The sequence below is a fragment of the Hemiscyllium ocellatum genome, chromosome 22 (genome assembly GCF_020745735.1).
Source record: "Hemiscyllium ocellatum isolate sHemOce1 chromosome 22, sHemOce1.pat.X.cur, whole genome shotgun sequence".
NCBI lineage: Eukaryota > Metazoa > Chordata > Chondrichthyes > Orectolobiformes > Hemiscylliidae > Hemiscyllium > Hemiscyllium ocellatum.
In genome coordinates, this window is record NC_083422.1 from 54,713,624 (window position 1) to 54,726,128 (window position 12,505).

General features: G+C 39.5%; 1 protein-coding gene across 1 annotated transcript in view; it reads left to right on the forward strand.

The window, feature by feature from the left end:
• got1 (glutamic-oxaloacetic transaminase 1, soluble) overlaps positions 1-12,505 on the forward strand; it is a 54,921-nt gene that overhangs the window by 16,214 nt on the left and 26,202 nt on the right. The window contains exons 3-6 of the mRNA XM_060842240.1: positions 793-916; positions 5,755-5,867; positions 7,449-7,553; positions 9,688-9,838. Of these exons, the coding sequence (XP_060698223.1) occupies positions 793-916; positions 5,755-5,867; positions 7,449-7,553; positions 9,688-9,838 (493 nt within the window). The remainder of the gene's footprint in view (positions 1-792; positions 917-5,754; positions 5,868-7,448; positions 7,554-9,687; positions 9,839-12,505) is intronic.

Below are 12,505 nucleotides of genomic sequence, written 5' to 3' on the forward strand. Positions count from 1 at the left end.
AGATGTATTTCATGGTCTGCAGAGTTCTACTAAACCAAAAGTGAAACAACACCCATTTATTTTATAACCCTGGTGCAGAAGGTTGTAAATAATTAATCTCAATCCTGCAGTTTCATTTAAACCTGACCTAGTTTAAATTGATTGACAGATCTGCTTGACATTACATTTTTCTTTTGTACATCTGGCCTAGCTAAGTTAGTTGTTGTTTATCCATTCATGGGATTTCATGTTGTTCTCTGCATGAATTGCTGTTGAGAGTGTGCTGTTTTAGATATATCATGATTTGTTAAGGTTGTTGTTTGTAAGTCTAATATCACATATGGGTAGATTTCCTTCCCTAAAGAACGTTAGTGAATCATTGGCTTTTCACAACAATCCAATAGTTTCATGATTACAATTTACAATATAAAGAATTCCCTAGTTTCCATGGAAAGATTTGAACTTTTCTCCAGTCATTAGTCCACATCTCCGAGATTACTAATATGTAGTATAATGACTGTGCTACTGTACCCATTGGAAGCACGTGAAATTGCTGTTACACCAATGTAGGATTCTGAGGTTGAGCTGAGAGTGTTAGTTTCTTTATGTGCTCAGCTAGTTATTTTGTAGGAGGAAAATATTATAGACACTGGTATTAATGGTGGTGAATGACCCACCTATATGTTTTCAATCATAAAACTAAAGAAGTGCTTCTCTCTTGGTTCAGGTAGTAATGTGATGAAGTCTTTTCATGAACACTTTTTTATTGTTGCATTTATATCTTTAGGTTGACCTGTGATCTTTCTATGACAGGTAGGTGGTGTGCAGTGTTTAGGAGGGACGGGTGCTCTTCGAATGGGTGCTGACTTTCTGCGTCTTTGGTACAATGGAACTAATAACACATCCACGCCTTTATATGTTTCTTCACCTACATGGGGTATGTGTTTGTCTTTTAAAATTTGAGCTTTTTTTAAAGAAATTTAAGAGTTCAGTCCTATCAAGTACTTTCTGCAGTATGTGATTTGTCTTGGAGAGTTGAAGTAAAAGGCAACATAGCATTAGTCTGGATTTTTAACGTCAGTGGTGATGGAGAGGAGTTCTTCACTTTTTCTTTATTTATTTATGAGATGAAGATGTCATTATCTAGGCCAGCATTTATTATCCATCCCTAATTGCCCAGAAGGCAGTTAAGAGTCAATCACGTTGCTGTGGGCCTGGAGTCACTTGTAGGTCAGTCCAGGTAAGGCTGGCACTTTGCTTCCTTAAAGGACATTAGTGAACTAGATAGGTTTTTCTGACAATTGACAATGGATTCAAGATTATCATTTGACTCTTAATTCCAGATTTTTACTGAATTCACATTCCATCATCTGCTGTGGTGGAATTTGAAGATGTGTCCTGCAAAACATTACCTGGTTCTGTGGATTAACAATCCAGCGATAATACCACAGGCCATTGCTTTCCCTTACTGCACTTGCAAAGCTGCCCACAAAAATATAGTTAGCTATAGATTATTACTTTCCTCTAAAAGAAATGAAAGATCGAGGTATGTACAAGGGATTGAGGTATAAAATGAAATATCAAAAGCTCAATATTTGAAATCATGGGCGAGTTAATTGTTTATCTTGGAATGATACTCCATCATTTTGAATTGAGTTTTTTTTCAGACCAGAGGTATTGTTCCCCATTAATTATGAGTTACAGTGCCATTAAAATCTTAATTACTCTCCATTAAACCTAGTGTAACATTTTCAATCCTTTTACAGCATGAGAAACTGAAAAACACGTCTTCATTGAGTTACATCTCTGAAGTCTACAGTAGTATGATCTGTGGAGGAGCTGGGTATCACTGACAACAATGTTTGAATTTCAGTTGAATTTCAGGACTGTGAGTGTTAAATTTTGTTGTCAGGTTTTCCCCCAATAATGTTTGCTGATGCTGACAGTTTTGTCATCATTACTTCAAATTCTGGACCAAAGCTTACAGTTGCTGTGTAAGGCAATCTGTAAGTGGAGCACAATAATTTGTGATTCAGAACCACTTTGCAATGGTGGAATAAAAGTTTTATCTGAAGGAACTAAAAACTTTGTTGCTGTTTATGTTTGTTGTACATTTAGAAGGGATCTGGATGGGTATATGAATAGGAAGGGTTTAGAAAGATATGGGCCAATTGCTGGCAAGTGGGACTAAATTAATTTACGATATCTGGTCAGCATGGACTGGTTGGACTGAAGGGTCTGTTTCTGTGCTGTACGTCTCTATGATTCTCTATCAGGTAATTACATGTCAGATACAGCGCAGAAACAGTTTACGTTAATTCTGAAATGTGCATCACACAATGGATCTAATGAGGGAATCATAGAGGGAATGGTCTTTGCAGAATGCTGAAAGGGGTAGGGTGAGAAATATATTTCTGGTGGTGGGCTCTTGACTGTGGATGGCAGAAATGGCAGAGAATGATGCATTGTATCCGGAGATTGGTTTTGGGCGGGGGTTCTATTCTTGTTGTGGTTGAAGCGGTAGAGTTCAAAGGTGGAAGTGCAGGAAGTGGGAGAGATGCACTGCAGGGCATTGTTGATCATATGGGAGGGGAAATTACAGTTCTTGTAGTCGGAGGCCACCTGGAATGTTCTGGAATTGGTCCTCCTGGGAGCAGATGCTGCAGAGGCAGAGGAATTGGGAGAAAGGGATAACATTTTTACAGGAAGGGCGGTGGGAGGAGATGTAGTCCAGGTAGCTGTGGGGGTTGGTGGGTTTGAAGTAGATGTCCGTGTTGAGTTGTTCGCCCGAAATGGATGTGGAGAGGTCCAGAAAGGGGAGGGAGGTGTTCGGGATGGTGCAGGTGAACTTGAGGTCAGAGTGGAAGGTGTTCATGAAGTTGATGAACTGTTCAACCTCCTTGTGGGAGCACGAGGTAGTGTCGATGCAGTCATCAATGTAGCTGGGAAAAAGGTGGGTCACTGCAGCCTCACAGCAACAGGGTCCCAGGTTCGATTCCACCCTTGGGCAGTTTGCACATTCTCCCTATGTCTGCATGGGTTTCCTCCGAGTGCTCCGGTTTCCTCCCACAGTCCAAAGATGTGCAGATTAGGTGGATTGACCATGTTAAATTGCCCATAGTGTCAGGTGCATTAGTCAGAGGGAAATGGGTCTGAATGGGTTGCTCTTTGGAGGGTCGCTGTGGACTTGTTGGGCCGAAGGGCCTGTACTCACACTGTAGGGAATCTAATCTAATCTAATGGTGCCGATGTAACGACGGAAGATGGATTGTTCCATGTACCCGATAGAGAGGCAGGTATGGCTGGGGCCCATGCAGGTGCCCGTGGCTACCCTTTGGCCTGAAGGAAGTAAGAGGATTGGAGGGAGAAATTGTTGAGGGTGGAGACCAGTTCAGCGAATCGAATGAGTGTGCCAGTCTAAGTGTACTGGTTGGGTCGGAGGGAGAGGAAGAAATGGAGTGTTTTGTCATGGCAAATAGATTATACAGGGATTGGATATCCATGGTTAAGATGTGGTACTGGGGGCCAGGGACCCGAAAGTCATGGAGGAGGTAGAGAGTGTAGGTGGTGTACAGAATGTATGCAGGGTGATCCTTGACCAAGGGGGACAGGACGGTGTCAAGGCCTGAGGAGATAAGTTATCACTGCAGTCCTCACTTCCTCCTGTGTACAATTTTGTGTTAAGAACCTGTACACGTCAGGAATTGAATGACTGAGTCAAAATCTGTTTCAGTGTCTTGAGAAGACATTAACATTCCATCTATTTGTGCTAAATATGATTTCAATGATGAAAGATCAATGTGCTGACCCATTTTATTTTATTGTGAGATGCTGAGTCAGTTTCTTTTTTTATTGTATAAACTGTTAACCTTTTTTTAATCCTGAATTTGTCTACACAGTTATGAAGTAATAGAAATTGATTCATCGGCAAGCTAAAGGAGACTTTGTGAATAAGTACTTTGGAGTCTGAGACCCTGCAGAGTGCAGATCTGATCAGTAGCTTTGATTACTTACCCTGCTGTCCCCAGTTTCAATCATGCCTTTGTGAAGAGGTTGCGAACTGGTGAACATGGCTTCCTACCATGCAGGAAATATCCACTGTCTTGCAAATGACCCCAAAGAGATAGTGTAAGTGTAGCATTAATGGTGGCCTGGAAGCAGACATTATGTTTTACCCTTTCAGCAATTGTGGTGTGTGTGGCAAGGAAACCAACGAAAGGAGGGTAATACTTTGAAACAGCACACTGTTTTTGATTTTTGTTCTTTTTTGAATTGGTGAATACATTCAGTGGTGGGAGCACTGCATTTGATCAGCTCAAGTTTAGACAAAACTCAGCTTTAATTCCTTCTTTTGATCATTTATGAGTCCCACTGTATGGGCATACAATGAGAAGAAGTGTTGGGATCGACAGTGAAACACCCTATGTTGTCTGGTACTTCTTGACACTTGCTTTGATTTATAAACATTTAAACCTTGTGGAACTAAACCCCAACAAAGAGTGAAATGCATTCACAGGTTTGTTGACAACTGTGTTCCGAGTTAAGTTGTCATTTGCTTTGTTGGTGATTAGGATGCTGAGAAAATCTTGGGAAATTCTGTAGCTACTAAATTGAGCAAGTGAATGTCTGTCACATTGTATGAATTAGGTTATGATAAATGACTGGTCTCAAACAATTCTAAGCTCTCAATTCTTTGTGTCCTTGAGATCACACAATGATCTCATTGAAAGTCTTTGAAAGTGAGGGTTAAGTGTAATCTCTTGTGTTCCTTCTTGATACCAAATATTATGAAAGATTCCTCTTACTATGGTAAGAATTCTAAGCAGATATCAATTCCTCTCCTTCATTCAGTCTGTTTCAAAGTATAACATGACAGCAAGATACACTAAAAGTAGAGCTTTCTTCAATAATTATGATTACATTTGCAATTCTTTTTATCATTTTACCTATTAGCAAATTAAACTTTGTATTAAACTCTTTAATTTACTGTTGGATATTTCTGCAATCCTTCTTTTAATCCTGTGCCTTTGAGATGAATTTTGTAATGCAAGTAATCCCTTCCGTTAACTGTTATTTCAGCCTTACTTCTTGGAGAATTAGCAAGATTGGGTTTATGTCTTTCTATTTATCCTGCAAGTCTCGTGTGCAATAATTTGCTCTTTTCAAATTTAATGGAGTGTTAAGGAGTAACCAGGTCTTGAGTGCCTGCAGCCACTAGTGAGTCATGAGGCCGGATGGAACATTTCTAATTGGTGAACCCGTTGAGTTTTTACAATTACCATCTTTGTGGTCACTCACATTGGCGCCAGACCACAACCTGTGGGTGCCATAACTGCTACCATTTCCATTTCATAAGCAGTTCAATATCGGCATTCACCTCATTGATCATATTCCAGAGCACTGTCTGAGTAGAAGATGCAGGATTTCCAGAGTTGATACTGACTGAAAAGCGTTCATTTTTATTGAAGTGATGGAGATGGAATTTCCCTTGTCCAATATTGTCAGAATATCCATTTGTCATTGTATTTATGGAACAGTTTCACTTTTACTAAATAGCACGTGTTAAACTCTGTCTCATGACAAATTTAATCTCCTTCTCTTTCAAAGTGAAAAACTAATGGAGCATGCAAACCAAGAGTCAGGAAAACCAAAGCAAATAACATGTCAACTCCACAATTCTCCTTTGCAGAGGCATTGCTCTTCATTATCTTCACATGCATCAGCTTTAAGGTTTGAATGCCATTGTTTAATTACATTGTGAATATTTTGTTATAGCCAACCACAATGGCGTATTTGGTGCTGCAGGATTTACTGACATACGTAACTATCGTTACTGGGACCCAGCCAAGCGTGGCCTCCATCTACAAGGGCTTCTGGAAGACATGGAGGTATATTTTGTAAAATATATTTTTAGTTTTGGCCATTTTCTGAAATATGTTTAGTGGAACACTTGGCTATTTTGCTCTTTCAAGTACTATATATGACAAAACCTATATATGGTTATCCGAATGAGATGGGTGGGCACTATTCCGTTCGGATAATCGATTATTTGATTAATCGATTAAATGCCTTTCTTCAGGGGCTCGGAGTTTTTAAAGTCTGCTCCCCATTCAGAACACTGCAGCAGCACACAGCATGCTGAATAGTGATGCCACTTTGCATTTATACAACTCATTGTACAATACCTAAGGTCTTGTGTGAAGTATGAATAAAATACTGGATGCTATCTGTGGATGTGGTACCTGTGGATTTATATTCTAATACCACTCCTGACTAGGAGATGGTGGCAGTAAATGAGAAAAAAAACCCTTTAATTTCTATGTAGCAGGCAATAATAAAATGTTTGGTTCTTAATGGGAATTGCACACTCTGATCTGCTTGGAATGGTTGAATTTCTACGGACTGCTTTGTTGACAAATGTGGAATGCTAAGGATAGCAATATATCACAAAAGCTAATCTGCTACAGGTTCTTTACAAAAATACTGTCACAACACATGACACAAAGACATCATGGATTTTCCCACAATGAGCAGTTGGCAACTGTGTACCAATGATGACAGTTTTCCCAGGAAATAATCTCAAGTCGGGTTGAACAAACCTTTTGCCCTTGTGAACTGTTTAGGCGTGTAGATCGAGAGGAACAGAAGTAGTTTAAGTCTTGGCATTCAAATTATTGTTCCATCAATTAAATGGCAATGATAAAAAAGTGTTTCATCCTAACTTTGAGATCACTGAAATTCAAACCAGAATTAAAAATAACTTTCCTTTATTCAGCACATTAAATGATCTCCGAATTTTGCAAAGTAGCTTGTCAAGTAGCTTTGAAGTATACTTATTTTTGCAGTGTAGGAAATAAAGCAGAGATCAAGTTCCCACAAACAGGAATGATAAGTTTATCTGTTTTAGATATTGAACGAGAAGTAAATACTGGCTTGGAGAACTGCCCTCTTTTTGAAAAGTTCTGTGGTATCCTTTCCCTCTACCCTCACAATTGAGTGTAGAGTTGGTTTCAAATATCATGCAAAGACAGCTGAAGTTTTTGATGCTGTTACTGAACTTGGGGATCACATGGTCTTAGATTGGAGATTGAGCACCTTGAGTCAAGAGAGTTGACTGAGGAAAGTTTAGAATACTGTTGATTATATGGAGAGTTCGGGTGAAGAGGTCTGGGGAATCGAGTAAATCAGTTAGCACAGATGTTAGTAACCTAACAGGATTTTATTTTAAAGACTAAAAGGACTGTGGATGCTGTAAATCAGAAACAAAAGTGGAAGTTGCTGAAAAAACAGATCTGGCAGCATCTGTGAAGAGAAACCAGAGCTAACATTCCGGTTCTGAGGAAGGGCCCTAGACCTGAAATGTTAACTCTGATATCGCTTCACAGATGCTGCCAGACTTGTTGGGCTTTTTAAGCAATTTCTGTTTTTGTTATGAATATTTAATGGTTGCTTTTTCTCTTCACCACTAGAATGCTCCGGAATTTTCCATTTTTGTGCTGCATGCGTGTGCACACAATCCGACTGGTACGGACCCAACACCAGAGGAATGGAAGAAGATTGCTGAGGTCATGAAGGTGCAGTAAGAGCTGTTTTATAGTCACAAAATCAACTGGATACTATTACCACTCATTTGGATATCTTTGTGTCTGTGCATTTGAAATTGATGTGAGGAATATTGAATTTAATGGCTTTAATCATTTGAATAAATAATGTCTAAAATAACTCGAATAGCATTTTATCTTCAACATGTCATGCACTGATTAAATTCTGTTTGTCAAATCATAATGTAAGAAATGAAAGGTTGTCAAAAATAGTCCCATACCTCTAAAAATTTCATAGCTGTGAACTTCGCATTGTAATATCTTTGTTTCTCATTTCTGAGCGTTTGGTATAAGAATACATTTTGATTTACAAATAGTTACTTTACAAATACATATTTTGCACCCAGCCTGAAATCTTTCAGTTGAACTGGACTGAACTTTAACATGGGCGGCACCGTGGCACAGTGTTTAGTTCTGCTGCCTCACAGCTCCAGAGACCTGGGTTCAGTTCTGACTGTGTGGAGTTTGCACATTCTTCCTGTGTCTGCGTGGGTTTCCTCCTGGTGCTCCGGTTTCCTCCCACAGTCCAAAAAATGTGCAAGTTAGGTGAATTGGCCATGCTAAATTGTCCATAGTGTTAGGTGAAGGGGTAAATGCAGGGGAATGGGTCTGGGTGGATTGCTCTCCGGCGGGTCAGTGTGGACTTGTTGGGCCAAAAGGCCAGTTTCCACACTGTAAGTAATCTAATCTAATCATCTTATGTGGTTGTCATGCAGTGTTCAGAATCTCAACAGGAATATATTAGTTACTAGCCTGTTATCAAAAGTGTAGAATAAAAATTTCCAGCATGCTTCATAATGTATTGGACCTATCTTCTGAACTGAATAGGATCTGAAATGGTTGTTGAGAGGTAGGACAGAGTACCTTTTGATTGCACACTCCATTGCCTAGTACATTTGAGATAATATTCACTTGTACATTAAAAAAAGAGACTTGCGTCATATGGCACCCTTTAGTCATCAGTAACTCCATGGAGTCTGGTAGCGTCTGTGAAGTGAGGAATAGAGGTTAAGTTTCATATGTGATGTGACTCCTTCTGAATGTTCTGAAGAAGTCATGTGGACTCAAACATTAACGTAGTTTCTATCCAGGTGATGCCTGACCTACTGAGCTCTTCCAATCATTTTTAAACATTTTTACCCAGAGAAACGTAAAGTTTGGGATACATACTTGGGTTCAGGTAAAAGCTGAAATATCACAAACAGACTTCAAAAAATGTTTCCATTGTAATCAACTAGATTTTAAATGCTGTTCTGCTAATATAATACTTTTTTTTCAGACTTGAATTGGTTATTCAATAATTGTACTGTTATCATTGTTTAGAAACTCACACCTAATCAAACAATTTTATTAATATCAAACCTTTAGTGGGGCTTCTAGCAAAGATTTCAGTGGAAATACAGAAATTTTTATCAGATGCATTGATTTTGCAGATTGCTAGCTTGATGAAATGTGTTAGTGTGTGGATGGGGTGACGAGGGAGGGTCGCATGGCCCATGGTGTAGCAGCGAATAAGGGACTGCAACTGCAAGATTCCTTCACTCGTATGAATAGTTACAGATGAGTGATGATAACACATAGTAATTGTTTGCTGTCAGAAAACTCTCTCAATCCTATTTCTGTTGTATTTTTCTCTGTTCAGGAACAGATGTGTAAATCTCAATACCTTTGGAAATCCTGCACTACCTGTATCAATTTATAATAATGGCATAGTGGGCCATTATTCAATAAACTCTTAGCAGAAAGTTGGCAATATCCCTTAGGAACAGCTGCACTTCACTGATGATGTCTCCCAGCACCATCCTTGGTAAACTCGTGAACTGACCTGTCCCTTAACAACTTTCACTTTGGCATAATACTGGCATCATTTAATCACCATTTTTGATTGTGATGTTTTGCGTGAACTGTCTGTTACAGACTCAATCAACATTTGTTGTCCACTTAGGACTGTGCAGGGACAAAGAGCAAACTAAATCTGTTGGTAAACTTGCTGAAACAGCTGAAAATATGGTCACCTGAATTATGACTGTGAGCTAGAAGTAATTTTTTTCCTTTTGTTTCTATGTTCTCTGCATTCTCATGAATATACTTTTATATTTGTTTACAGAAGAGGTCCCTTTTTCCATTCTTCGATGCAGCCTATCAGGGCTTTGCATCTGGTGACCTGGATAAAGATGCTTGGGCTGTTCGTTACTTCGTGAGCCAGGGGTTCGAGCTCTTCTGTGCACAATCTTTTTCTAAAAATTTTGGACTATACAGTAAGTAATAGTTTCCTGTCAATTTTTAGATCCTTAAGGCATCAAATGCTTGAGAGGAACCGAGCGGCAAAATAGCAACAATACCTACGGATATCACATATACCTCCAAACAACTTGAGAATTCTAACCTTTTTATATGATACATAACCTATGTATAAACATAGATGGCACATTCTGATGCACAAACCTAATAAAGGTGAGAGAGCTCTAAGTAGTTTGACATTTCTAGGCGAGCCTGAATAAGTATAGTTGGACATGGGCCTTTAAACTAAGCTGTAGTTGTTCCCAGTTGTAGCAAATTTGGGCCTGCTTTTGATAAGTGCTTAGGTTCATTGATTTCTCTTGGCATTTTAAGTGCGCTCAGCTACTTTTTTGATTTTTGCTGTGCCCTGTTATGATCATGATCAGATTTTTTGCATCTGTCAGTTGTAACCTCCAGGGGGAGCCATGTTGAGACCCAGAAGTAGAGAGGATTGCTTGAAGTCATCCAATGACTTTATTAAGTAGTGAGGTTAAAGAAAAATGGAGAACAGGTATAATCTAAATCTTTGTGTAACTCAAAAGACTTTTATTTGCAGAATGCTGCAAGATTTGTGAAGTCCTGCTTGTATCTGCAAATGAGTCATTTCCCAGGACATGAGTTATTGTCAACCGTGCATAGTGCTCAATGTTGCTTGCTTGTAATATTTTATTTATCTTCTGCTTTAAATCCCCTCTCCACATCTTCCATGACAAAATATCTTTTTAAAAGTAAATCCATAGCTAAAGGAGTGAGCACTTCTCCCCAATGACCTGGAGCTAACTCTTCTGCATTTCGTAAGGAAGGATGATGACTACTGTTTCTTTCCTTTTGTTTTGAGTTGTTTTTGGTTGGATGACATATATAAATCTGCTCAACCTTCAAACACTACACCACCTGGTCGGCATCAGTTCAAGAAGGCAGCTCACTGCCGCCACCTCAGTGGCATTAAGGACGTACTTCAGGTGAATGAGGAAATAAAAAGCTTAAAGCAATAATGTATTAAAAGTGCGATGTTGCCAACTGCCCATCACTTAATATCCTGTGCTTGGTTAGAAAATTGACATGAGCTACTGTCGGGAGAAACGAATTAGGAAGGAAATATTTGACTCAATGACTGAACTATTCATCGTTTTTCTTAAAGAAAATCTTAAAAGCATTGCAAATTATTTCATAATTCAAATATTTGTATCATGTGTACATGTATAAGAACTTTTTAGCAGAAAAAAATCGCCCTTGACTTTTTTTATAAGACCACAAGATATAGGAGTAGAATTAGACAGTTGAGCCTACTGAATCTGCTCTGCCATTTGATCATGAACTGATACGTTTCTCAACTCCATTCTTCGGTTTTCTTCCCATAACTTTTGATCCCCTTACTAATCTAGAACATATCTATACACTCATGACATTGCCTCACAGTCTTCTGTGGCAATGAATTCCACAGATCAACCACTCTCTGGCTGAAGAGGTTCCTCCTCATCTCAATTCTAAAGAGTAGGCCATTTACCCTGAGGTTGCGCCCTCCGGTCCTAGTTTGTCCTACTAGTGGATGAATCTTCTCCATGTTCACTCCATCCAGGCTGTCCATATTCTATAAGTTTCAATGAGATCCTCTCACCTCTAAACTCACCATGGAGTACAGACCCAGAGTCCTCAACTGCTCCTTCTGTCACAAACCCTTCATTCCTGGGGTCATTCTTGTAAACCTCTTCTGGGCCCCCTCCAAGACCAGCAAATCCATCCTGTGATATAGGGCCCAAAACTGCTCAGTATTCCATGTGCAGTCTGACCAGGGTCTTATACAGCCTCGGCAATACATCTCTGTATAACCTCACACTTTCCCAGCAAGTTGTTTTGAGTCAGAGATTGTTCTGTTAGGCCAGGGATCATTTAATTTCTGAGCCTCAATTAAATAGTCTGCTTCTTTACTGATATCAGGACTGTTGGGTAGGAGAGAAATCTGTTCAGGGCAAGCACTCTTAAAGGTGATGCCAAAACCAAGAAGAAGAAAAAGGATGAAGCTGAAAGACTCCTGGGTGCAAGGTGGGACCATTACTGCTCAAGTTTATCAAATTCTTTGGCAGTTTTGCAACCTTACTTTTTTCTCAAGTGATGGCTGTCCTTGTCATAATTAAGCATTTGCTAGATAATGTGGGAGACAAATGACTTCGCTTAGGGTCAGAGTTACACAGCACAGAAACAGGCCCTTCAGTTCAACTCCTCCATTCTGACCAGTTTCCTAAACTGAAGTAGTCCCATTTTCTTGCCTTTGGCCCATATCCCTCTAAACATTTCCGATCCATGTACCCATCCAAGTATCTTTTAAATGTTGTAATTGTACCCACCTCTGTCATTTCCTCTGTCAGCTCGTTCCAATAACGTACCTCCCTCTGTGTGAAAATGTTGCCCCTCAGGTCCTTTTAAATCTCTTCCCTCTCACCTTAAACCTATGCCCCTAGGTTTGAACTTCCCTATCCTGGGGAAAGGACTTTGACTGTTCACCTTTATATATGCCCCTCATCACCTTATAAACATCTAGAAGGTCATCTCTCAGCCTCCTACTCTCCAAGGAATAAAGACCCAGTCTATCCAGTCTCTCCCTATAACATGAACTTTCCAGTAGGTTAACATCCTTGTAAATTTTT